This window comes from Enoplosus armatus, chromosome 23 (assembly GCF_043641665.1).
Source record: "Enoplosus armatus isolate fEnoArm2 chromosome 23, fEnoArm2.hap1, whole genome shotgun sequence".
Lineage (NCBI taxonomy): Eukaryota > Metazoa > Chordata > Actinopteri > Centrarchiformes > Enoplosidae > Enoplosus > Enoplosus armatus.
Window position 1 is genome coordinate 1,633,045 of NC_092202.1, and position 25,366 is coordinate 1,658,410.

Consider the following 25,366-nt stretch of genomic DNA (forward strand, 5'->3'; position numbering starts at 1 on the left):
TGGTATAAGTCAAAAATGTCCTCGTGAACCACATACTTGGTTAGAATCGGAGGCGTACGGGAATCTGATCGAGACAAACACATAGAAACAGATGAAGTGAATGTGTGAATAATGCAATAAAAGAGACGGAAATAACCTGCAGGGAACCAGGAAAGATGACCTACCTCCATGTTCGTGTCATACCTTCATCATTTGGATAGATCATTTGTGAACTTAATAACAATCAAAACACCTGTCATTATCATACTGTGTATTAAATGTCAGATATTCCAGCATTAGTTTGTTTCTATTGAGAACACACACATTTACCGGCAGTGACAGTTTAGAGAAAGAGAGAGTAGAAAAAAGTAAAAAATAGAAAAAAAAAAGAAATGGTCCCAGTAACTCCACCCTTCCTGGTCCCGCTGGGAGGTGCTGTTCTTCAAACCAAACGCCCCCTTTGTTTAAACAGCTGCTCTCTTTTTGCAGGATTTTTTGGGTATTTCATATAAAATATAACAAAATAAAACTTTTGATTCTTTTAAATATAAAAGAATATATATGATGGAAAGTTTTTCGTTGTCGTAGAAACGGAGAATACCGAGGCGACTGGCATGCCTCGTTCCCTCCGCTGCACTGAGGTCTCTGTTGATTGGTTGTAATAAGGCACGTACAACTGTATCCCTCCGCCGTTGTCTGCATCACAGCGCAAACACACCAAAACACTAATTTCATCTTCATCAGATGGGCTGAAGAATCGACAGTTTCACCGCCTGAACAGAGAGAAAGAGAGAGAAGAAGCAGAACGTGTCAGAGAGAGAGAGAAAGAGAGATTCACATAGAACATGAGCAGAAGAGAGAATGTGAGAGTTCCAAGTTCCGTTCTAAAAAGTGAGAATTTTCAAAGGGAGTCTGGTGAGTGAATCCACCACCGCCACCAGCAGATGAACGTCACAAATCAGTTATTTATTTAATCAAATTGATCTGTCAAAAGTAAAGAAATCACAACATCTTTTGTTCTTTTAGTGCAGTGGGAATTATTACATGTCAACTGAAGTTTAAAAACTTTTCTGCAACAGACAACTTTCAAATTTGTGTCGTTCACAAGGTGTGATTAGTGATTTACAGTAATTGTCTGGCATCATTGTCGTCATCATCATCACACCCACCACCGTCACACCAGTACAAAACCAGTGGCGCTTAATTAAAGTGAAGCTTGTGAGCAGGTGAGCAGCGAGTCCAGCAGGAGATTCTTGCAGATTGTTTTCCTGACAGCAGAGGGCGCTGCAGCACTCAGGCACAGGAGTTTATACTGGAATATAGCAGTTCAATAGAGGAGGAAAACCCAGAGGAGCCTGCTGGACACACTGTCACATGATCACTTGATCACATGATCACAAATCTGTTGTCAGATCTGCATGTCTATTGGTATCTTTTTCATCAAATAAATACATTAAGTTGTTGTTCTGGAGTCTCTACTCACTCAGGACAGTAGTGTTGGAATGCAGCCCTACCTCAACAACAGACTAGACTGTAGGAGAGGAGAAGAGGTGGAGAGGTCATTGTTGGAATGCAGCCTGCTATAACCAGGTTTATGGTCAGTGTTGGAATCGAATCCTCCTTGAACCAGAGCAGCAACTTGTAATGTGTGTGTGTGTGTGTGTGTGTGTGTGTACCTTCTGCCGGCTGGTCATCCAGCTGCGGATGGTCGGTACGAGGACGGAGCCGAGCAGGATCTGGGCCGGATGGTAGATCAACAGAGGGACTGAGATCATAGAGAGATGTTCGAAGCCCTCAAACACGATCTTTAGCATGGGGATACCTGGAGAGAGAGATACATTACCCACAATGCAACCCGACCACCAACAGTTCAGTCGGAGACTCAAGTGACATCACTCGAGGACATTTATCAGACGTCACAGAGCTCCATCTGGAGACAGACTTCAATCTGTTTGCTGTTAGATCTAAATTTTACTTTTCAGTTACATACAAATCCAGTGTGTGTGTGTGTGTGTGTGTGTGTGTGTGTGTGTGTGTGTGTGTGCGTGTGTGTGTGTGTGTGTGTGTGAACCCACCCAGGGTGAGAGACTTGTGTGTGGAGCAGAACACGATGGCGACTGTGTCTGCAGGGCTGAATCCTGAGCCTGACCTGCAGAGACAAACAGGATCTGTCACTCAGTCTGGATGCTGTGACCTCTGACCTCTGACCTGTTACTGTGCTCTTTACACTAAACTCCCTCTGTTCCCGCACATATAATAATACTTTTACCACTGTTTAATTCTTCATCAAAGAAGTACTACGGAACTTTACTGCAACATAGATGTACACTTGAGAAAAATGCTGGACATCCGAAGGCAACTGAGATTGGCGAATAAGACGTGAAACGGATGAAATGAAGAGAGGCAGAATTAGTTGGATAGAAGAGGAGGAGAGGATGGATAACAGAGGAGGAAGAGGAGAAGAAGGCTCACCTGGTAGAAAAGGCAAACGTGAGCAGCATGAAGCTGAGCTGGATGGAGAAAACTGCAGAGAGCAACAAGAGAGACAAACGTCACTTTAATGTTCAGTCTGTTAGCATCTTAGTGATGTTATTTCATTTACTTCACCTACATGGCATCTTGGAACGACCCCAGACTGATGTCAGTTAGTTAGTATCAGATCTTCCATAATCCCATTGTCGTATTTTGTATGTCCACTAACAGTTTTCTGCTTCTTTGTTCATTTGTTTTCTAATTCTGTCTGAACACCAAAATATCAGGAGAGTAATAATAATATATTTATTTAGTTTTTGGACTGATTAAAGTAGTGAGCTTTGGAGGTGCTTTAGACAGAGCCAGGCTAGCAGTTTCCCCCTGTTTCCAGTCTTTGTGCTAAGCTAAGTTAGCCAGCTGCTGTAGCTTCGTACTTAACGTACAAACATGAGAAACCAAAAGCGTGTTTCCTAACATGTCAAACTGTCTTTTAATACAAAGTGGAGTTCACGGACACTCAGACACTCTTTACCCAAAACATGCTCCTCCTGCCTGGAGGAACAATAAATTCTGAACCTATGACCAAACATACGATGAAGAAATGTATAAATTGGACAACAGAGCTCTGAATGGACTCAAAGGCTGAACCGTGTCTCCACAACAGTGATATTGTAGCTGAGGCTTTGACTGTGTTTTATGTTGTTTGAAAATGCCCAATGTAGAGGTTTAACTTTGTTCCAAATTAAATGTCAATCTGTGGATGTTTTGACAGCTTTCCCTTCTTTCCTCCATACGAAGGTGTCATGAATAAAAACATATTAACTGTCTCCACACACACACACACACACAGAGTGCACTGACTGATGAGGACGACCAGCAGCAGGCTGGTGGGGTCCAGCTCGATGTTGGGGTTACTGAAGGTGTCACAGAAGGTGGTGTAGATGATCATGAGGAGGACGGCGCTGCTGACGGCACCGAATGGAGGCTTTCGCCGCTCCAGATACTCCCTGAGGAAACCACGACACACCTGCACACACACACCAGAGAGAGATCTATAAACCCTGCAAACCAACACACAGCCGACATATTTAAACATTTCTGTACAACACACACACAGATCCCTACCTGACCCAGGATCAGAGGAACTACCACAGTCATGAAGAGCTGAGAGAAGATGGAGGAGAAGGGAACGGAGGATGACGAGCCGAGCTGGAGAACCAGGAGAAGATAAACAGACACTGTTTGTACACAGACCAACGTTAAACTTGCAGCAACTGATTTCTTTGTCCACTCGGGGGCAGCGTAAACAAGTCGTGAACATGGTGGAGCACTTAGACGGATACTTCCTTTATTAACTCTGACATACTATCATTTTCAGGTCATAATATGTCAAAGTTGTGTTTACAGCAAGTCAATGAAATGCAGTCAATTTGGGAAATATTGGCTTTGTGGCCGAGAGTTAGATGAGATGAATTAGATGAGGAGATTGATGCCACACTCACATCTCAGCAGCCTGTTAGCTTATAACAGCTCGTTTTTAAGAGATAAAACATGTTATTTGGTGAGCTTTAGAGGTGTTGGAAGAATTTCTTTTACTTTTAAACAGTGCCAGTCCCAGTGTTTGTGCTAAGCTAAGCTAACTGCATATCTACCGTACAGACGAGAGAGCGGACTCGATCTTCTCATGTGACTCTTAGCAAGAAATTTGCTTTCTTGCTGTGTTTGTCAAAATGTCAAACTGTTCCTCCTTTAATGATGTGAGTGGAGTCACAGTTTAGTGTAATGAAAGCGTGCTAAGACTCTGCAGGTCTGACTCACAAACAGCAGCAGCAGCACCGGAGTCACGATGATTCCCTGCAGGACAGAAAGACACGATTACAGCTGCGACTCCCCACAGAGCTCACGCTGATGATTCATTACTGCTGCACTCCAGTTTCAGGATATCTTACCAGGAAGCTTCCAAACGCTGAGTTGAAGATGGCAGCAGCCTAGAAACACACACACACACACACACACACACACACACAGTCAGTCACCATGGCAACATGCCAACACACTGCTTATTACAGCATTTGTCAAACACTGGAGGATAATGACCTGCTAACGTGTGTGTGTGTGTGTGTGTTACCTCGTTGCCTCCGACAGCCTTGGTGAGAATAACGGCAGAGGAGACCGGAGGGGGCATGCAGCTCACTGTCTGTAACCTAGGCAACCACAACAACAGGACGAAGAGGAGGAGGAAACAGAAGGTGAAGAATCATCATCATCATCATCGGTTTCTACCAGTGAGAACATTTTCCATCCTCTGCTGCCTTCCTTCAAAAGGTCAGAGGTCAGGGTCTGGAGCTCACACACATGTGAGTGCTTTCCATTTGCTAATAATAATAATAATAATAATAATAATCACTAAAATCATTTTTAGGTCACCAAAATGAGTTTATTAGTGAAACAACAAGCAATAAAATCAGCTATAAATGCTCTAAATACAATCTGCAGTTAGTTTTTGATGTACTGGCGCAGCAAGTCTGATGATATTATAGAATTAATAATAACTGCGACTGTACAAGACAAACATTTGGATGCCTCATTTTTAGCCACGCTAGCAGCAGGGCTGCATGGATGACAGCCTGTCATTGACTTGTAATATCTCAACAATAACCTGATGGACTGCCACGAAACGTTATACAGACGTTCATGTTCCCCAGAGGATGAACCCTGCAGACTTTGGTGATCCCTAAACTTTTCCTCTAGCGCCACCGTCTGGTTAAAATCTAATTTTACCCAATACTTTACGGCTCTTACTGGGGGGAATTGTGCAATATCTGGTTGAAGGGCATCTGTGTAATATTTTGTTGCGTATGTACTGATCTGATTCAATGTTCAGTGATGTGAAACAGAAAAGCTGGAACCATCAACTGTCAACAACCCAGAAGACGTAAAGCTGCTTTCAATTACAACTTGTCTATTTGAGCTTCAGATTAATTTGTCCCTTTTCAGTCAATTATTGTTTATAAGAGGCAACTGATAGTCCTGCAGCACACAGGAAGTCTGTTCATCACACACACACACACACACACACACACACACACACACACAGCATCGCCTGTAGTTGAAGTGAATGTGGGTCTTTGTGTCCGTACATAACTTGCTCTTCAGGTACAGGCAGGCAGGGAGCTAAATAAAGGATGGCATTCACACACACACACACACACACACACACACACTCATCTTACCCTCTGAGCAGCCATTGGTCGATGGCGGTGAGTGCGAGCACCCTGAGCAGCAGCCAGACGGCCAGCGGGAAGAAGATCAGCGTGAAGGACTGAACGAACAGGTGGAGCCGAACGTGAAGCAACGCACTGGTCAACTCCTGCAGAGAAAACAGACAAACGAACTTTTCATTAGTCACAGTGATCTTCTCCAAACAGCAGTTGCGTCCATCTTTATTATATAAGAAGTTTACACAGAGACAGAGAGGCCTCAGTTTATTACCTCTGTTTTCAGCGACAGGCCGCTGTTGAAGAAAATGAGCGAGACGGCAACATAAGCTACGGTGATCTCTGGCTTCAACGGACCTGAGAGAGAGAAATGTTTATTTACCACTGTAACCATGGCAACAGTCCAGTAGCAAGCTGAGCACGCATACAAATTTCAAAACATACAATTCATGTTTTTAATAATTTAATAACTTGTACTGTGGCTTTGGTCAAATAGGGGAACTTTGGCAAGAAAACTTTTTAATATGAAAGAAAATCTCATAAAAAGGGAAAAGCAGCAACTCCTCACGCAGGAGTTTACGAGAGGCACCTGAAGGCAGCACCTTGACAGTAGCAGCACAGTTGATCTAATCTACAGGATAAGATATGAAGGTGTGACTGAGCTGAACTCAAAGATTAGTCCTCTTATCAGTGAAGGTCATAACTAGTGAAATTACCACTGTGATAGAATCTATATCACAAACTTCACTTTCCACTCTTGTCAACGGGGATTCTCAAGCTGTGGTCACAAATCAGGACTACTGGGGCCGTTTCAAAATCCACTGCTAAGTTTAAACATGAATAACAAAAAGATAGGACGAGAGCCAATTAGATCGTGCCATCGTGTGCGCGGAGCGGTGAGTGACGTCCCACCGAGGTGTGTTGACATTAATGCTGAATGCAACGTGTCACTGAAGTGCCAGGTAAGGAGGACACACACACACACACACACACACACAGAGGAACCACTGTGAGGGAGAGCCTACTAGCCCAATACGCGTTGTTCTATCTTATATTTGAAAAACGACATTCCATTTAGAGCATCGCGAAATTTACAGTAACATTAATTTATACCAAATATACCCATTAATTATAGCATTAATTTATAGCTTGCGATAATCAATAAGATCCAAACTTTATCTCGGCTTACATCATGTACACGAAGTAAAACGTGTCTGATTAGAAAATCAACATCTTAGATAAACATTATTGTACTTCCTCCAGTCTATGTCCCGGGGCGATAGGCGAAACAGAGTTAACCAAAGTCTAAAAGTTGGCAGTTTATGAAAAGTAAAATGCTGGCTGGTGAAAAACTCCCATGACTTTTTTGTCAGTGACTCCTAAAAGATAACTAAAGCTCTCAAGTCTTTATCTACGAGATCATTTGTGACAATAAGCAAACAGTAAAGATAAAGAGGGGAAACTCTTTCCAAGCCTGGCACCAACATGCCAAAAGCAGCCACATCTGTTAGTAAATATCTGGTGTTTGTTCACATACAGATGTTTTTTAGCCACTGTAGTGAACTTCAGTGGAGGTTCAGACCTGATGAAAAGTCACTGAGCAGTTCCCAAACTCCGGCTCACTCACCTCCTCTGACACCGAAGCTGGGCTGCAGTTTGGCCGATAAGATGACCAGCACTATCCCGATGATGAACCATTCTTTCCGTATCCTCGCCAGCAGGCCCATGTTTCAGCCCGCGGGGTTCACCGGATCACCCCGCCGGCCCCCCCGTCACAATAGCCGGACCGAAGTTTCACAACTCTTCTGTTTCTTCTCTGGAGGTGTTTCTGTCCGAAAACAGAAGCAGAACAAGCGGAGCCACTTCCGGACACGTGGGCCACAGCAAGGCCGTAAAGACTGAAGGAGAGGCGCAGCGTTTTTAAATTGCCGTAATACAGGAAGAAAGCAGCATGTACATATGTATAGTACATGTATACCATAAATAAAGTACTATATATATATATATATATATATATATATATATATATATATATATATACACACACATACACAGTGTAATTTTGTCGATTTTGAACCCATGTAATGATAATAATGTAAACAAACTTTAACTAAATAAATACAGTTTGGTAAAATACTAAAAATAATTTAACAAAAAAGTGCAAACAAATCAATGAACATTATAGCAAACCATTTTAGCCAATAAAATATAAGAAACTAACAGAAATAGAAAACTAAAATAAAATACGATTGTTAATAGTTTTTAATAAACAAAGGAAGAGTTAACACAAATATTGGGTACAAGAAAATAATTACCAATAATAATGATAATAAGCACAAAAGCTGGCTGTGAGGCAGTTTGTTTGTGACAAGACATCTAGACCTTCATCCTCCTCTCCGTCATTTCCTCTGCTCTGCTCAACAGACACAAACATGTGAACAGCTGACAGACAGAAGGGATTGATCACCTCGTCCACATGCTTTGAAACATGCTGAGATGATTATATCTGTTGACTGTCTGTTTATTTGCTAATTATCTTACAAACAGGAGGAGCTGTGATCTGGTGGACAGATCGCTCTCAAACATGACATCAGCTGATGAGGAAATCTGCAATTTCCACCATTACATAATGTTTGTTGTTTTCAGCTGTGGTAACTATTATGCTGCGTTCATGTGCTTGGGAGAAAGTCTGACATTTCATACCTCCAAGTTGTCCATTAGTTGTACATTCACAAGGTGTTCTGGGGGCCAACAGGTGTTTACAGCTGACCATGTAATCACAATGTCCCAGGCTCGAATCTGGCTGGAGAGCTTTGCTGCATGCTGCCCTCCCATGTTTCCTGTCACGTCCCAGCTTTCACAGTATCACATAAAGGCAACATGCCCCCAAAATACTTAAACAAGTCTAAGAGTCTACAGCCATGCTAGCAGCTTTGTGAGTCTGTACTAATCACAGCACTGCCTGGAGCTAAATGCTAATGTCGACATGCTAATTAGCATACAAAAACGAGAAGTGAGGTGAAGAAGTTCACATGTTAGCATGCTAACATTCGCTAATTAGCACTCAACACAAAGTAAGGTTGGGATTAGACTGGATTAGCTCAGATAAAAATACAGGTATATGCAGGTATGTATTTATTATGTCACTAATTTGACTGTGAACAAGTGAATGAGATTATACAAAAATAAATACAGTATATATGATACATATATCAAACAGAGGTACTTTTTATGTTTATTTACTGTAAAATTCTAGTCACTGCTAATGAGAACAATGTATGACACCCCGTGTGTTGAAGGTGTGTTTCCTACACTGAGCTATCCGTAAAGAACTGTAGTGTTCACCAGTGTCACTATCTGGCAATGAGTCAGTACCAGGCAGTGGCAGCATTATCTGTAGAGTCTGGGCTGAGTTCCTGACATCCTCTGGTCTCTTTCCAGGCCACCAGTCGTCGCAGGGCGGTGGGCGTGGCCGACTCCACGTCAGAGCTGTATTTCCTGATCAGGGAGTGAGCGCGAGCACTGGCCACCAACACCTGACAGAGCCACGAGAGACAGAAGAGCAGCTGGCAACACAGATCAGGAAACACAGTGAGGATAGTCAGATAGCAGACGCTGGATAAACTCACTTAATGTCACTTTCTGAAAGACCTTTTCACCTTCACCTTCGTCTGTTATGCATTCACTCTACTGTTTATCTTTTTTCTTGAACTATTCGACAGGTGTTACAGAAAGTGTAGAAACTTGTACAGAAAGCAGTCCTGGTCCTCCACCAGCTACTAGCAGTGGGACAGTGTGAAAGGAGCCGTACACATTTACCTGCGCTTTCTGCAGCAGAGCCACATCTCCCAGGTTACAGGCGACGTCATAACCCTGCAGGAAGTACTCACAAGCTCTCTTATACTGGCTCTACACAGAGAGAGAGAATGAAACCAAAAAACAAAGAAAACTGTTGTATTTGGGGTGTTCAATTTGTAATGATCTCTATTCTGAAACAGGATGTCACCTGAAGTTCATTAATCATCAATTTTTAAAATAAATAAATAAAAGAAGCAAATATAATAATCTGTTTCATTGGTTAATAATCACACGTATGTGTGTGTGTGTGTGTGTGTGTGTGTCATACCCTCGTATAGTAGATATTTCCCAGACACAGGTAGGCGTCCGCCAGGTTGTGTTGCAGTCTGTTGATACGGGAGATGTCGGCTAACTTCTCCAGACACTGGACTGTCTCGTGCACATTTCCCTCACTGACGCAGGCACGCACACACACACGCACACGCACACACACAGAATAAAAATGTGTACTGACACTGGAAAGCAGACACCGATAGATTCATGGATGTTGAAACGTATGCAGACATAAAGAACACACAAGTAAAGCATAAAGCTTGAGGGTGTGTGTGTGTGTGTGTGTGTGTACCTCTCTATAGACTTGGCCATAGCCTTGTAGGACTTTCCCAGTCCGTCTGCATCCTGCAGTGTGCCGCAAATCTGCATGCAAGTGTTGAAGAACTGGACACACAAACATGCACAGATACACAATTACTGAATAAAACATAAATATGTATCCTTGTTAAAGGGCCAGTGTGGTGATGTTGTATATTTCTATTATTGTCAATAAGTCCTATGAAAAGACTAAAACCAACACTGTAAGTGTTGTGTGTGTATCACAGCCTGATATATCTTCTTCCTCTGAGCCGTAAAAACTATTGAAACACATCAGTGAGCCTCACTGGGTGACATGTTCCTTCATCACCATGAACACACACACTATTTATTTTCACTCAGTCCCACGTACACCGTCCTGCTGCCCCAAACTACTACTGATTGGTCTTTTCAAGGGATTTGATGGCATTCAAAACATATAAAGGAGAGCTTTACACACACACACACACACACACACACACACACACACACACACACACACACACACACACACACACACACACACACACACACACACACACACATTCAGGTACCTGTTTGGCTGCTTCATGGTCTCCTGCACTCTGATAGGTCAGTCCTAGTCTATAGGAGGCCTCCCCTTCAATCTGTTTGTCTTCAGCTGAAACAGACATCAGTAACTAAACAGCTGTTCTGATGAATTGTATTATATTCCAAACACCTTCAGCCACACTCGCTGTTTAAAAACGATTTAAAATCTGTCTCCCTACACTCAGTAGCGATGCTGTAGCCCTTGTGGAGCAGCGCCAGAGCCTCGTTGTAGTCTGCGGCGTCCAGCGGAGCGTCGACCAGCTGGCTGTAGATCCTCCACAGTGCTTTGCGGGCCCGGATCCTCAGGGGCCGACCGGCTGAGTCCAACCAGCCGCCGTCCTCTGCATACTTGATGCACAGCTCCGCCTGCTGCCTCGCCTGCTCCAGCTCACCTGCAGGACCGAGGGGCCGCAGAGGGGACATCAAATCAGTCTGAATCAGCTTTATTGCATTCATAATCATGTTTGTTTGTAATTTTAGATCTATGCAAGGAGTACTGAAGCTGCTGCAGGTGGAAAAACACCTCATTAACACACTTTATGTTGTGTTAGTGTGTGCGTGTGTGTGTGTGTGTGTGTGTGCGCACGCTGTCCACCTCGTTGCAGGTAGAGCTCAGCCATGCATGCCCGGGCCTCAGTGGCTGGTCTCGAGCGGCCTCCTTGCTTTCTGTCAACACAGCTGTGGTAGAAGTGCAAACTGAGCCAGAGATCCTCCGGAGCCGAGAAGTACCGACCCAAAAACAAACGCTGCTCACACACCGCCGACCAGGAACCTGCACACACACACACACACACACACACACACACACACACACACACACACACACACACACACACACACACACACACACACAGAAAACACTGTGAGGGAGAACCACCAATGCAGCGTCATTCTATCTTACGTGGTGAATAACAAGACTCCATTTAGAAAATCCTGAAATTTACAGTTACCCATCTTACTGAGATACATACCCATTAACCTGACCACTAATTTGAACCTCACCGAAAGCAATGGGATTTTGTCTTTATTTCAGCACACATCATTTACACAGGGCAGCTCGTATTTAACACCTTTATGTTATCAGAATTTACGACATGTTCTTATTTTACAGTAATACAAAGTCAATGAATTGTGTGTGTGTGTCTGAGAGTGTGTACCGGTCCTTTCAGCCTGCTCGGCCCGGCTCAGGTGCAGTCTCATGGTCTCCAATTTGTCCCGTTGTTCGTCCACCGGAGTCTGAAGCCTGACAGCTGAACCTGGTTCAGCCGCCGCCCTCCGATCCTGATCAGAGCGCAGCAGAAAGAAGAGCTCCGAGAACGACCTGAGAGAGAGAGAGAGAGAGAGAGAGACAGACAGACAGACAGACAGAGAGGAGAGAGAGACAGTCAGCTTTGTGGAAATATAATAGCAGCCTGACTTCACTAGAAATTCATACTACAAGACATCATGTAGTTTATTTGATAGTAAAATAGTGGACTATGACTATGACTAGAACCAAACCTTAACCAAAATGATTTACTGTATTCTAACACAAAACACTCAACATAGAACCAAAATAAATAAGTTCTGTTCAGCAGGGTGGTAAGGAAATGTTTATTTTAATAGAAATTTTGCAATTACAAAAACATGCAACTTCAAAATGAATACATGTGAAATGAAGTATTAGCACTACATATATCTATATATTTATCAACAATTGAATGCAGTTTAGTATATTTTGAGAGAGAGAGATACTTGTGGTAGCCTTCTTGAAGCATCTCCACACAGATGTTCTGCTTCAGACTGTTTCTGAACCTGGACAGATGTGAGAGCAGAAGACGGAGCATGAAGGGAAGATAAAGAAGTTAGACAAGAATGGAGGGATGAAAAGCAGAACAACATAACGTAACTGTGCTTTGTTTCTCTTCTCACTAAAGAATTGTCAAAATAAAGTACTTTAACAGCCAGGTCTGCTGCCCAAATTAAAGCAAATGGATTATTTTTGATCATTTAGACCAACATAACGTTTTTAAAGATTTATTACATTGTTAAACGGCTTTGAAGGACGGGAGACCATATTTTTAAGGTTCCAGTTTTATACTCTGTGTTTACCACAATGACCGAAAAGATGTGAGTATAATCTATTGACACATATTCAAAAGACATTTTCATAGTAGAATAGAGTAGAATATTTGGCTTATAGACAGCAGTTAATGAATGAAAAATACAGAAAGGTACAGCAATAAAATAATAACTAAAAGCTATACAAGTACAGTACACAGGTTCATTCCAAGGTCACTATTTTCTTTGTCACTTGTCACCAAAACCATCAAGAGAAAGCAGCAAGAAATATAGTGGACCATCCTGTCACATCCACAGATAGTTAATGGCCAAATTACATTTTGTTTAAACGTCAATACTTGAAGGAATTAAAGACCTCATATATCTGTTACCGCCACCTCCTGACTGATAACACATGCCGTCCATGGAAGGCCTACACAGTGCTAGCATCCTGCTTGTGGAACAGTGGGTTAAACAAGCATGTGGTGTTGATGGACACACAATGCAATGTGGAGGAGCCACAAATGGCCGTGACAAAAACAAACTGTAGAGTATGAGAGTGTCTCTGCCATCTAATATGAGAATAATAAGAAGTAATAAACAATAAATTATTGGAGAAATAAATCAGACTGGAGAACTCACAGTGCAATTTCTGTCTTGGAGAGGATCTGAGCCGATTTATCTGATACTGATCCAGTTTGGAGAGACTCCTTCTCCTGCTTCATCCTGCTGACCACACACACACACACACACACACACGTTTTAATTGTATGAGACTTGAAAACACGTCATTTCCTGTCTGTGTCATTTCTTTTATTCTGAGTACTGCAGTTGTACTCTACCTGTACTGAGTACTCCTCCTCCGTTTGTTGCTGCTGGTAGTAATTTCCGGTAGAAAAGGCCCAGTGTGCCACTGTGTTACCGCTGCGTTCATCTTCACCTGTCGGTCAAACTACAGGAGACAGAGGACCATCATCAGGATCAGGATCATCTGGAGTCCTATCGATTTTGTTATGTTATTATCTAATAATCACTTTCTTTTCTCCTGTTCATGTTTCATGATCTCATAATTCATTTTAAAATGATTGCCTTGCAACTCATCATAATCAATATCACTTTACTGTAACACTGTTAAACCTGCAGGTCGTGTCATCTAGATGTTATATTCTTTAATATGATATCTTTCATTACTATTTGCTGCTCAAACAAACCTTCAGCTCCAGTAGGATGATCAGAGTTTCCTGTTAAATAAGATAAAATGTAAATTAATGTGACAGATAAAGGTAGGCTACAGGTAAACAACAGCTGTATTAATGTCAAAGACTAACCAGTCTTCTATTACAGGACCTGCCTGACCGTGTGATACAGCTGAAAGCTCAGGAAGATACCAGGAAGTGGAGCAGTTAGCTGTGGAGCTCAGAGAAGCTAGCGTTAGTTAATGAAGCTTGACTTGTGATTGTTTGGTGAAACTGTTAATTTAATAAATAAACATATTAAATTAAAGGATAACTTCCGCTACTGAACATGTTATCTTCCTGTTAACTTTGCATGGCAGGCATGGCCCACATAAACTGGATTCTCAAGGGCTGAAAAGAGACCAAAAAAACTAAAAATGGGTTAGCTAAAGTTAAGCTAATTCTTAGCCTAGCTAAAGTTGCTATAAGCTAACTAACTAACCGTTATATCTCGCGACATTAAAGCTCTCCGCCTCAAACTACGTTTACAAACGTTATTTTTTAAGGAAACGTGTAATTTACAAACCTGCACATTTTCTTTCTGAATAAAACAAGTAAAACACACACAGACAGTAACAGAAACTCACCGCAGCTAAAACAAACTTTGTTTTCGGAGTTTCCTCCGCTGCCAGCAGCCGAGTTACGCCGTCGCCATGGCAACGCAGGACAGGTCGCATCCCAACACTAGCGTCCTGCTAACTCCCCACTGCTGCCTGGTTCCATTCAGAAATAACGAAAGGCTGTTTTCCCCTTTAAAAGAGACATAAAGAGTAACAACTAATATCTTCAAATCCTTTTTAACTTTGTTATTGAAATTATACATAATCTGAATTATACATAAACACTAAGACGCATTGAGACGGAGAGAAATACGTTTACATTGTCCCACATGTCCACATCGATTTCTTTACAATATAACTCACTTAATAATCTGCTACAGCATTTTGATATTTCAATGATGCCATTTCCTTCTTTTTATTCAATGTCTCTCTTGTTAAATTTGTTATAGTGTGCATTTCTTACTTTTAAACTTTTCATTGATATTGCGTGTTTTGGTACTTTTATATTGTTTTTTTTTTTTACCTGATTGGAGGTCCAACTGCATACTTATGAAAGGCAAGTTTGTTGTAGAACACAATGACAATAAAGCTCTCTTAAATCTTTAAATGAATAATGAAGAAGGTTGCTCCTCAACTCTGGAGCAGCCTCCCACAAAGTGTGAGAGAAGCACATTTTAAAAAGCTGGTGTTTTCTGCAACTTTTTGTTGATTTTTAAATGTTTACTTTGTGGGTTATTATTTCTCCCTGTTTTACTTATCGTCTCTATCGCCCTCTTCCTCATTTCTTCCTCATTTAAAGCTCTTTCTAACATCTGTTTTGAAAAGTGCTATTAAACAGAGTTGACTTGCTTGCTCTTTACAGGTCATCAGTCATGTTATTATTAATTCATTCAACCTTTATTCAGACTGGGTGGTCCAATGAGAGTCACTCATTTTCTTTTGCATGGGCACCCTCTGTATGTCGGACAAGAAAAAGTTACTAAAACATTAAAACATTCAAAGGCGAAACATAAAAAATAAAAGATAAGGATAACAAAGAGAATCAAATCAGCAACACATTAAGTTGAATACAACAATATAGTAAAGCTGCATATCAAAACACCATTACAGAAGCATATGCATGAGAAATAAAAGATTTCCTGTTGAGGTACAAATGCATACTTTCTTTCAGGAGTTCGCTTGAGAGAAACTTTTCCATCTCACCACAGCTGGGATGGAAACTCGGTCAGTGGTGGTGAACGTGTGTGTTTTTCTTCAAAGAGTCGCAGAGTTGCTAATAAAGTTCCACGTTCAGGGTGGAAATCAGCAGCAGCTGAGACCGAGAGGCTGTTTCCTGTCGAGTATCTGGGTTTGATTTGCTGTGAAATGAGACTCTTTACATTTGGCTTGTTTGTTCTTCTCGTTCTAATTAGCTCCAAGTGCAATTTGTCCGTTAACCTTCAGTGCTTTTGAAGAGAGAAGCGAGACGACACTTCCACTAGTGGAGGCTAATAACATAACTGTAGTACACAGAGTTGGTGGTCTGACTCGCTGACAAGAGGTCATCATAAAGAAGTGTGTTTCTGCTTCTAATTAAAAGCTCTTAACAAACACTGTCTTTACAATTACAATATAGCTCCTTTTCATCTCTGCAGTAAACCAAGGAAATAGCAAAATAAACAATTTAATTAATTTCTAATAAATAATCCCCCTCTTTGTTACTGTCACCAAGCCTGTTAAGTTTTTCACTCTTGCATTGCTGATAACGGGGACAGATTTACTCCTTGAAATTCTTTAAAACTTGTACTTTTACTGCTGCTAGCATGCACCTCAACTGACAGCAACAGGATATGTCTCTGTGATTCTTAACTGGAAACACTGTTATCATAATAACAACAGATTTTATATTTTAATACCGTTGTTTAGAAGCCAATGCTGAAGTGCTATAAGCTGCAGTTCCTCTAATGGCCACTAGATGGTTCCTCCAAGAAAAAAAAACCCTGAATGCGTTATAAGTGAATAGGAAAACCCCCAACGTCTCTCTACAAAATACAGATTAAACATACTTATTTCCACAAAAAATTGAACTCAATATCTCATTTAACTTCTTTTAAAGTGTCTCTTGGTTTTGAATGTTGAAAATTCTGTGACGATTTTGGCCACAAGGGGCAGTAACATGGCATGAAATGTCAAGTCAAGGCAATTTATGTAGTCCAACATCACAAGTCCTCAGAGGGCTTAACCATCTGGAGCAACTTGGAGTCAAGCGTCTCTCAATGAAACAGATGAAACTACAGTACGGACAATCATGAGCACAAAATTATAGATTGTAATATGAAGGATATGGATCCCGGAGGACGTCGAGCAACTTCATGGGTTGCCACGGAGACCTGGAAGAGGACAGACTACACGAACACACAAGAGACAAAAGTCAAGCACATCATTCACACAGACAGCAGAAAGAAACAGACACACAATCACACATAAAATACAAACGATGTGGCAGTAATAAAGGAGAAGAAGAAGACTCCAAACTGATGTAAACAATACACATTCAAACTCACTGTCTACTATAGTAACGTGTGTGTGTGTGTGTGTGTGTGTGTGTGTGTGTGAGATCCCATTATCTGCCTGCATGCTTCGAGTCACGTAGAGCCTTCATCTGTTTATCTCTGTTTACTGTAACAAACAAACAACACACACACGCTGATGGCCCACGTATCTCCACACACACTCTGTGACTTCTTTGAAAGACCAAAATTAGCACTGACATCGAGTGAATCTCAACTTTGTGGGGTCAAAGGTTTGATGGATTTAAACTGAACTGGAGTCAGTCTCTTTCTCTGGACAGACAGACAGACAGACAGACAGACAGACAGATGTAGATGGACGAACATCTGTAGGTTTGGTTGTGACTAACACACACGTGTGTCACAGATGTGTAAACACAACATGCACTGCACGTGTTGCTGCCACGAACATGTTCCCTTCAGGAACAACAATTCCAATTCATAACATTTTAATGAAATTATTAACCCCTGTAAGCGTTCAAACATTGTTTTCTGTGCACTACAAAACAGGCAAAGTTTTCCTCACACTGACATTTAAACAAATTGTTGTAAACTGACAGCAAAGAAATGAATTCCTGTTGAAATATATATTTAAATCATACAGAAAGAAGTAAAGAAAATGGTTTCAGTAAACTCTGGTAGAGAGCAGCATTTAATGAACTGAGTCTGGAGTCTGGCATCACTTGTGTTCAAACACTCAAATAAAGTCAATTTTGTTGTTTAAATGCAGCAATAAATTTTACTGCCTCAATTTCCACAACATTGTTTTATAAACGAACTCTTAAATGAGTTGAAACTAGCTTCAGTTACAGAGAGTGTGTGTGTGTGTGTGTGTGTGTGTGTGTGTGTGTGTGTGTGTGTTCAGATAGTAAAAGTTCAGTCACTTCATGTCAGAGTGTTTATGAGATGTTCCACTCTAACCGACTGACAGAGGAGAAGAGGGAGGAGGAAGAAGGGGAGAGGAGGTGACAAGGGGCAACAAAGGAGGAGAGAGAAGAGAGGAGGGGGGGCGTGCGAGCATTTCCAACTATCAGAGAGAGAGAGAGTAAAACCTGAGCTCCATCAGACAGACTTCATTAGTTTCGTCTCGACTCTTCTTCTGCTCCCGTTAACTGAGCAGAAGAGTTTCGAAGGATTTAATTTGACCAAAAAACACAAACAGGTGAGTTTTTTAAACCATGTTTTCTTTGTCAACATTCATCCAGATGCAAGTTTGAATTTTGAGTCCAAATTTTTACACATTTTTCTTTAAGATTTCCAAAACAACGTGTCTCTGTAACTGTTCTGTCATGTTTGAATAGAGCCATTATGGAACAATAACACTTTTTACTTTAAATATTTTCAAAGTAAGTTCAGACTTCTCAGATCTTGTTGTCTGTAAAAACCCAGCAGTCTGAACATTTTAAGAAACACATTATCAAATATTCTGCAAAGTTGTGCTTTCTTATCAACCAACCGTTTTCTTTTAATCTTGTTCTCCAGATTTTCTCAGAGCCCCGACTCACCAAACCCATCTGAGAACCCGTAACACCTCCTCTACTCTGGTCCAATCGACGTTGAGAACTTCTAGAGTCTCTAGAACTTACTCCAAAGCTGATTCTGGAGTCACAGCAGTGGGGTTTTAGAAAGGCTTCTGGAAGGTTCTAGAACTGGTTCCAGACTACAGTCAGTAATAAGGGAAGGTTCTAAACTGGGTTCTAGAATCACAGAGGGTTCCAGAATCTGTTCTGAAGCCGCAGAAAGTTCTGGAAATACTGCAGGTTCCAAAGTTTGTAGATTAACAGTGGGTTAAAGAACTGGTTCAGGAGTCACAGCAGGATCCAGGATGGTCTCGGAAGTCACAAAAGTGGATTCAGCAAAGAGTTCTGGAGTCAAAGTGGTTTCCAGATTGGGACCCAGATTGGGTTCCAGAATGTTTACCGTGCTGCTGGTTGTCTGGTGTTTGGTGTTTGTCGATCCAGTTAGTTGCCACAGAAACGTCTCATCTGAGCCATCTCTGTCAGATCAGGGGACGTCGGACCTGCCAGATTTCCATGGCACCGACCCACCTCTAGGACCGGGGATGGACCATCGTATCCAGACTTTAGACGGAGAGACGCATCTGGTGCAAGAGACTGTGAAAAAAAACCCGTCCTCACTGGCGCCAAGACCAGGAAAGTCAAAAGCCATTAGCAAGCTGAAACACAAACATGAGAGAAAGCCTCTGTCTCACTCGTCTTCCTCCAACTCCTCCCTGGAGGTTCATATGCGCCCGGTGTCGCCCCCTAGCTGCCTGCAGGCCACATCAATAAAAACAGCCTTCAAGTACATCAACACCGTGCTGTCCTGCCTGATCTTTGCTGTGGGGATCATTGGAAATGCCACCCTGCTCAGGATTATCTCCCAAAATAAAAGCATGAGGAATGGACCCAACGCTCTGATAGCCAGCCTGGCCCTCGGGGACCTGATCTACATCGCCATCGACATACCAATCAACGTCTACAAGGTGCAGAGCTTTAGTATGCTGCTACCAGCCTTGTACCTGCATTATGGGGTACAAACACCTCCCTATGGCAGCAGTGTGTGTGTTGTGTGTCACAGTCACGAGGCTGAGTGTTACACTGATAACACCACTAAAATATCCCACTGACACTGATAACACACACCACACACACACTGTGATATTATGTGCTAATCTGTGTGTGTGTGTGTGTGTGTGTGTGTGTGTGTGTGTGCAGCTCCTGGCGATGCAGTGGCCGTTTGCCGACAGTGTGTTTGGTCTGTTCCTCTGTAAGCTGTTTCCCTTCCTGCAGAAAGCTTCAGTCGGCATCACCGTCCTCAACCTGTGTGCTCTGAGTGTGGACAGGTATCACATAGCATGCACATATTTGGAATTACTATACCTATGAGGACCCTCACTGACATAAGACCCCCCATAGTTAACCTTAACCGAGGGCACGGCAACCGTAAGTGAGGTCAGTGAGTCATGGTTGCATGAAGTGACACTCCCCCCCCGTGGTAACCTTGATTACACATCCAGAAAGACCAGATCATTGAGAGGAATCCCCTTGTACCCAGGTATCGTGCAGTGGCGTCCTGGTCACGGGTGCAGGGCACAGGTGTTCCCACGGTAACGGCGGTGGAGATCGTGGTGATCTGGCTGCTGTCCATCGTGCTGGCCGTGCCGGAGGCCGTCGGCTTCAACATGGTCACCTTTGACTACAAGAATGTTACCATGACGACCTGCATGCTGCAACCCAAGACGCCCTTCATGACTGTGAGTGTGTGTGACGTTACTTCAAAAATTTAAAGGAACTCATTCAGATGTTTGCAATAGGTATAGAGGTTCTAGAACAGAGAATGAATGTTCTGATGGTTCTCTACATATCGGTTCTAAAGAAACTTGAGGAATCAGTCAAAGATATGAAATCAAATATATCAAAGACGTTCTCTACAGATTTGAAGTTTATATTTCTGGGTTTTCTGAAGAGTCTGAGACTCACGTGTTCTAGAGATGTTTGGAGAGTTTCTGGAGTTCAGACGGTTTCTAGAGATGGTTCTCAAAACGTCCTGTGGGTCTAGACTCGAATGAGTTAGAACGGTTATAGATTCTGATGTTTCTCCAGAAATGTTTAATGTTCTGGAGAAGTTAAAACAAGTGTGTTTCTCCATGTTTCAGTTCTACCGGGATGCAAAGGACTGGTGGCTGTTTGGCTTCTACTTCTGCGTACCTCTGGCCTGTTCTGCTGTTTTCTACGGCCTGATGACCGGTGAGATGCTCAGACACCAGAAAGGAACTCTGAGGATCGCACTGAGTGAACACCTTAAACAGGTACACACACACACACACACACACACACACACAGGTGTATAGGATACAAGGCGGCGTCTCTGATGACAGGTTTCTCTCTGCAGCGTAGAGAAGTAGCTAAAGCCGTCTTCTGCCTGGTGTTGATCTTCGCTCTGTGCTGGTTTCCGCTTCATCTGAGTCGCCTGCTGAAGAGAACCGTCTACAAATCCCATGATGCACACCGCTGCGAACTGCTGAAGTAGGTGTAGAAACACACACATTCACAAACACAAAAGGAAAATGAATTCGGTGAAAAACGTGTTTTTATATTTCTTCTTCTCTGTTGTTGTAGTTTTAATGCCGTGAGCTCTTCCTCTCTCTTAGTTTTTTGTTCTTTCCTGTGGTTCTGTGGTTGTAGTTTAAATGACCTCATCTCTTCCGTGCTTGCTGCTTTAAAATAATCTATTAATTTCATTTCCTTGTTACCCATTGCACTTTGCACAATGAGTACTTTTACTTTTGATACTTTGAATAAATGTACTAATACCTAATGCCACAGTGTGGTATTAGTACTTCTTCCACCACTGATGTCATGTGTTCTTCTTCTGTGGTTGCAGTTTCTTGTTGGTGCTCGACTACTTCAGCATCAACATGGCAACCATCAACTCCTGCATCAATCCCATAATCCTCTTCTTTGTCTCCAAGAAGTTCAAAAACTGCTTCAAGGTAAAAACTGAATGTTGTTGTGCTCTGCGGTTGAGTGTGTGTGTGTGTGTGTGTGTGTGTGTGTTAATGTCAGTGTGACATCACAACGAGGTCACAGGGTCAGAGGGCGTGAGACATAGAACAGAAAGAGACAGAGGGAGAGACACTATCAGATGTTTTGGGGTTGTAAATATCTTGCGGACAGAAAGTGATGAAATGTCCAAACATAGAAAGGTCGTGACCTTTGATAAAAGGCTTGTGGGAAGTGACCAGTGACATGTCTGTTTAAAGGGGCACTCCAACGACTTTAAAACAATCTGGGGGAGCTTTCTAAAGGCTGAGAACATAACCCTGATGACACCATAGCTACAAACCGGAGGTGTGGAGTTTAAAATACATGAGCATTTACCAGACATATTATATTATCCTGTGATGATCCAGTGGTTCTAGAATGTTCTGAGGATTCCAGCGAGGGTTGTTTTGGGATTCTAGAATGTTGAAAATAATTGTAACACAAGAAAGTTTGATGGTTCTAGAATTTCACAAGAATTCTAGAATTGGGACGACGTGTCATGCTGTATGCGTATTACTAGATCTAGAACATTGTGAGGTTCTGCATGGGTATAGTTCCAGGTAGGTTCTAGCACGGAGACTAAACATTTACAACAGAAAGTGTGCGTTACAAACTGGAGGTGTGGAGTGTAAAAGACATGGGCATTTACCAGACAGGGAGGGTCAAAGGAAATGATGCCATTGGTTGCATTATGGGAAATGTAGGATTATGTGTTTATGCAGTTTAAATAATTCTAGATTCTAAATTTCAGGACATCTCTGTCGATGTTTTGACCTTTCTTTTTTAAATCTGTCTCCTTCAACTTTATGGAAGTATAATACTAAATCGCTGGAGTACCCCTTTAATCAAACTCACCCTCTGCGTCCCCCCCCCTCTCTGTCTCTACAGTCCTGCCTGTGTTGTTGGTGTTATTCTGGCTCTCTCTCCAACAGTATGCTGCCTCTCCACCATGGGACGAGTCTGCAGTACAAACACACTGACCACTGAGAGAGAGAGAGGAAGTCTACATCTTCATCTGGACCGGACTGAACAAGGACATCCAACACAGACACAGACACACACAGACACACACAGACACACACACACACACACACACACACACACACACACACACACACACACACACACACACAGAGACACACACAGACACACACACACTGACAGAGACATTGTTGTGTGACTGTGTGCGATACAAAAAGATAACCACTATATCGATCCACTAATGTTTAGTTGTTACCTTTTCATAGTGTATTTATTCAGTTATAAATATTATATTTTATTACAGACTAAGTCTTGTATGGTGATATATTAAACACTACAGTATATGGCCAAAAGTAGGTCCACATACTTTCTTGTACTTTTGGTCTGGGGTTGTTTTTCTTAGTTCCAAGGAAGTGAAATCTTAGTCCTAGAGCTTAGTCTGGCTTTTGTACAATAGTTTACCTTTCCTGATTCCCCCGTGCACAAAAACCAGATCCATAAAAACATGGTTTTCCCAGTTTGGTGTGGAAGAACTTGACTGGCCTGCAGAGAGCCCTGACCTCAACCCCATCCAACACCTTTGGGATGAACTTGAATGCAGACTGTGAGCCAGACCTGATCAGTGTTGGACCTCACTAGTGCTCTTGTGGCTGAAAGGGAGCAAATCATCTTGTGGAAAGCCTGAAACCAGAAGAGTGGAGGCTGTTATAGCAGCAGATGAGATGCTCAATAATCACATATGGATGTAAAGTTTTGGCCATGTAGTGTATCTATTATTATGTTTTAAATGTAAAATATTCCATTGCAACTCGACCTGTAAAAACACAAAACAAAGTCTAAAACTGCACTAGCAGCCCCTACAGGCTGGACTTTTCATTACATCCCACAATATGAAACTGCTGACAGACGAACAACATACTGGTGATGTTTCTGTTCTTAGAGTCCTAATGGTGGCACTAAAACAATTGTCAGACAGAAGGATTCATCCTCTGGGTGAATATCAGGTCAGTAAGACATCTAATGGACTGACGTCACCAAACCACTTTGAATTATCAGTGAGTCTTTTTTTATTATACTTTTGTATTTATCAATAAAGCTATATCATCAAAGCTCCTGCAAACATCTGTTTTGGTTTGCACATGTGTATGTCTGAATGTCTGGTCTCCAGCTGAGGTTCTCTACACTGTAAGAGTCATGCTAGCAGCTTTGTGAGGCTGTACGTAGGCACAGTGGTGCTTTGAGCTAAATGCTAATGCCAGCATGCTAACATGCTGATTTTTAGCAGGTATTATGTTGACCTTTACAATCATAGTTTAGCATTCTAGCATTTGCTAATTAGCACTGAACACAAAGTGCAGCTGAGTCTGACTGACTGTCATTTTGAAGGTTTGTGGTCATGAACAGTTATTGGACTAATTAAGTTTTTTCACCAATGTTACTACAATTCATCCTCTGGGGTCCATGAATGTATGAACCAAATTTCATTGGATTATGTTGCCATGATGTGCATCCAAAAGCTGTTGAGCAACTGACATTGCCATCCCAAGAGCAATGCTGCTAGCATGGTTAAAACATATAGAACTCTGGTTCAACTAAAACGAACTGAAGTCGTTATTTCCTGCAGTTAATACCTCTCTTATTACCTGGAGACATGGTAATAATGCAGGTGTCACCTGAAGGCTCCTCTGGTCTTTGTTGATGTTGTGTTTTTTGTGGTGCATTCAATGTCACAGTGAACTAAAGCTTCCTGTTTATTTACCCGGAGGGGGCTTACAACATCAAAATAAGACAAATAAACGAATAAATAAAAAGGAAGTGTGGACGGAATGTGTATTAACATATCCTTGAATTAAGATAATTACATTTGTGGGCTGAAAGCGCTGTTTGTGCCTGTTTTCTGTCCACCACGTGACTCATGGTTGCGATTCCTCCCCGTGACGTGGGCGCGTAAACACGGGAAACAGGAGGGCAAACACGGGCAGCGGCTGCAGCCTGAAGCCGTCGGTTGTGTGACCGGACGGATTAATGATCCGTTAGTGATCGATCAGGGTGGTGATCGGCCGGTGATCGGAGGCCTGAGCGGATCAAACAGTAACAGCGCGTGTGCTCGGGCGGAGGAGGAGAGATGCGTTGCCTGGTAACAGAAACAGGACTGAGGAGGAAAACAGGCCAACCGTCACTCTGAGTGAACATCTTCATCTTCAACGGTCCAAATCTTTCAATATTTAACGTTAATCCATCTTTTTATCAAGAAGTTCATTTCTGCAGCGACCTGTTTTCACTGTCTAGTCGATGAATATGTCCGTATGTGTAATATCTCTATAATGCTGGTCTTCATAACTCTGTGGTGCTTAACACGTTTATAGTGACCTCATTGCATCTTATGCTAATTACTATTTAATATTTTATGGCATTTTTAATGTCCATGACATTGCAATATTACACAATATAGGATATAATCTTTGTTTTTAATGTCATACTCTGTAAAGTATGCCTGTAAAAACAACAGTCACTTCAACCTATAGTTAGTAAATATTTGGTACTTCAGTAATATTCCTATATTGAAATATAATTGAAGCAGGAAGCAGTACTATTGAAACGCTGGGGCGAAAGTGTCATTTATTGATTCATTGAAACAATGTCAGCAACCTCACAAGGTCTTCTTGCTAGAAATATTTAAATTGAATGGATGAAAAATGAGTAAAAACAACACTTTAAAATGTGTTATTTCACATTATGTGATCCAGGTTTTTACACTGAGCAACAATTCACTTCAACGTTATTGTC

The 25,366-nt window shown here is 42.0% G+C and overlaps 3 protein-coding genes across 5 annotated transcripts; 1 reads left to right on the forward strand and 2 right to left on the reverse strand.

Annotated features, from left to right (window-relative positions):
* Positions 1–235: 235 nt before the first annotated feature.
* On the reverse strand, positions 236–7,444 carry slc10a7 (solute carrier family 10 member 7). Its single transcript, XM_070929936.1, has 12 exons — positions 7,297–7,444; positions 5,944–6,026; positions 5,685–5,821; positions 4,580–4,655; positions 4,401–4,439; positions 4,270–4,305; positions 3,577–3,660; positions 3,313–3,478; positions 2,452–2,503; positions 2,055–2,128; positions 1,656–1,801; positions 236–752 (listed from the first exon to the last, which is right to left on the reverse strand). The coding sequence occupies exons 1-12, from the start codon at positions 7,394–7,396 to the stop codon at positions 720–722; spliced, it is 1,026 nt and encodes a 341-aa protein (XP_070786037.1). The 5' UTR covers positions 7,397–7,444; the 3' UTR covers positions 236–719.
* A 469-nt stretch (positions 7,445–7,913) lies between these two features.
* ttc29 (tetratricopeptide repeat domain 29) lies at positions 7,914–14,666 on the reverse strand. 2 transcript variants are annotated; one of them, XM_070929932.1, is made up of 13 exons: positions 14,530–14,666; positions 13,919–13,948; positions 13,550–13,659; positions 13,350–13,436; positions 12,402–12,461; positions 11,825–11,988; positions 11,263–11,439; positions 10,847–11,059; positions 10,652–10,737; positions 10,093–10,184; positions 9,796–9,919; positions 9,489–9,578; positions 7,914–9,205 (listed from the first exon to the last, which is right to left on the reverse strand). In XM_070929932.1, exons 1-13 carry the CDS (start codon positions 14,617–14,619, stop codon positions 9,038–9,040), a joined length of 1,491 nt encoding a protein of 496 aa, XP_070786033.1. In that variant the 5' UTR covers positions 14,620–14,666; the 3' UTR covers positions 7,914–9,037. The 2 variants fall into 2 exon arrangements, with proteins under 2 accessions (XP_070786033.1, XP_070786032.1); XM_070929931.1 differs by having other exon boundaries at positions 7,914–9,235.
* A 3,459-nt stretch (positions 14,667–18,125) lies between these two features.
* LOC139305980 (endothelin receptor type B-like) lies at positions 18,126–23,688 on the forward strand. Of its 2 annotated transcripts, none has more exons than XM_070929933.1 (8): positions 18,126–18,213; positions 18,534–19,536; positions 19,769–19,896; positions 20,109–20,307; positions 20,710–20,862; positions 20,946–21,079; positions 21,438–21,546; positions 22,487–23,688. In XM_070929933.1, exons 2-8 carry the CDS (start codon positions 18,877–18,879, stop codon positions 22,583–22,585), a joined length of 1,482 nt encoding a protein of 493 aa, XP_070786034.1. In that variant the 5' UTR covers positions 18,126–18,213; positions 18,534–18,876; the 3' UTR covers positions 22,586–23,688. The 2 variants fall into 2 exon arrangements, with proteins under 2 accessions (XP_070786034.1, XP_070786035.1); XM_070929934.1 differs by having other exon boundaries at positions 22,531–23,688.
* Positions 23,689–25,366: the final 1,678 nt, after the last annotated feature.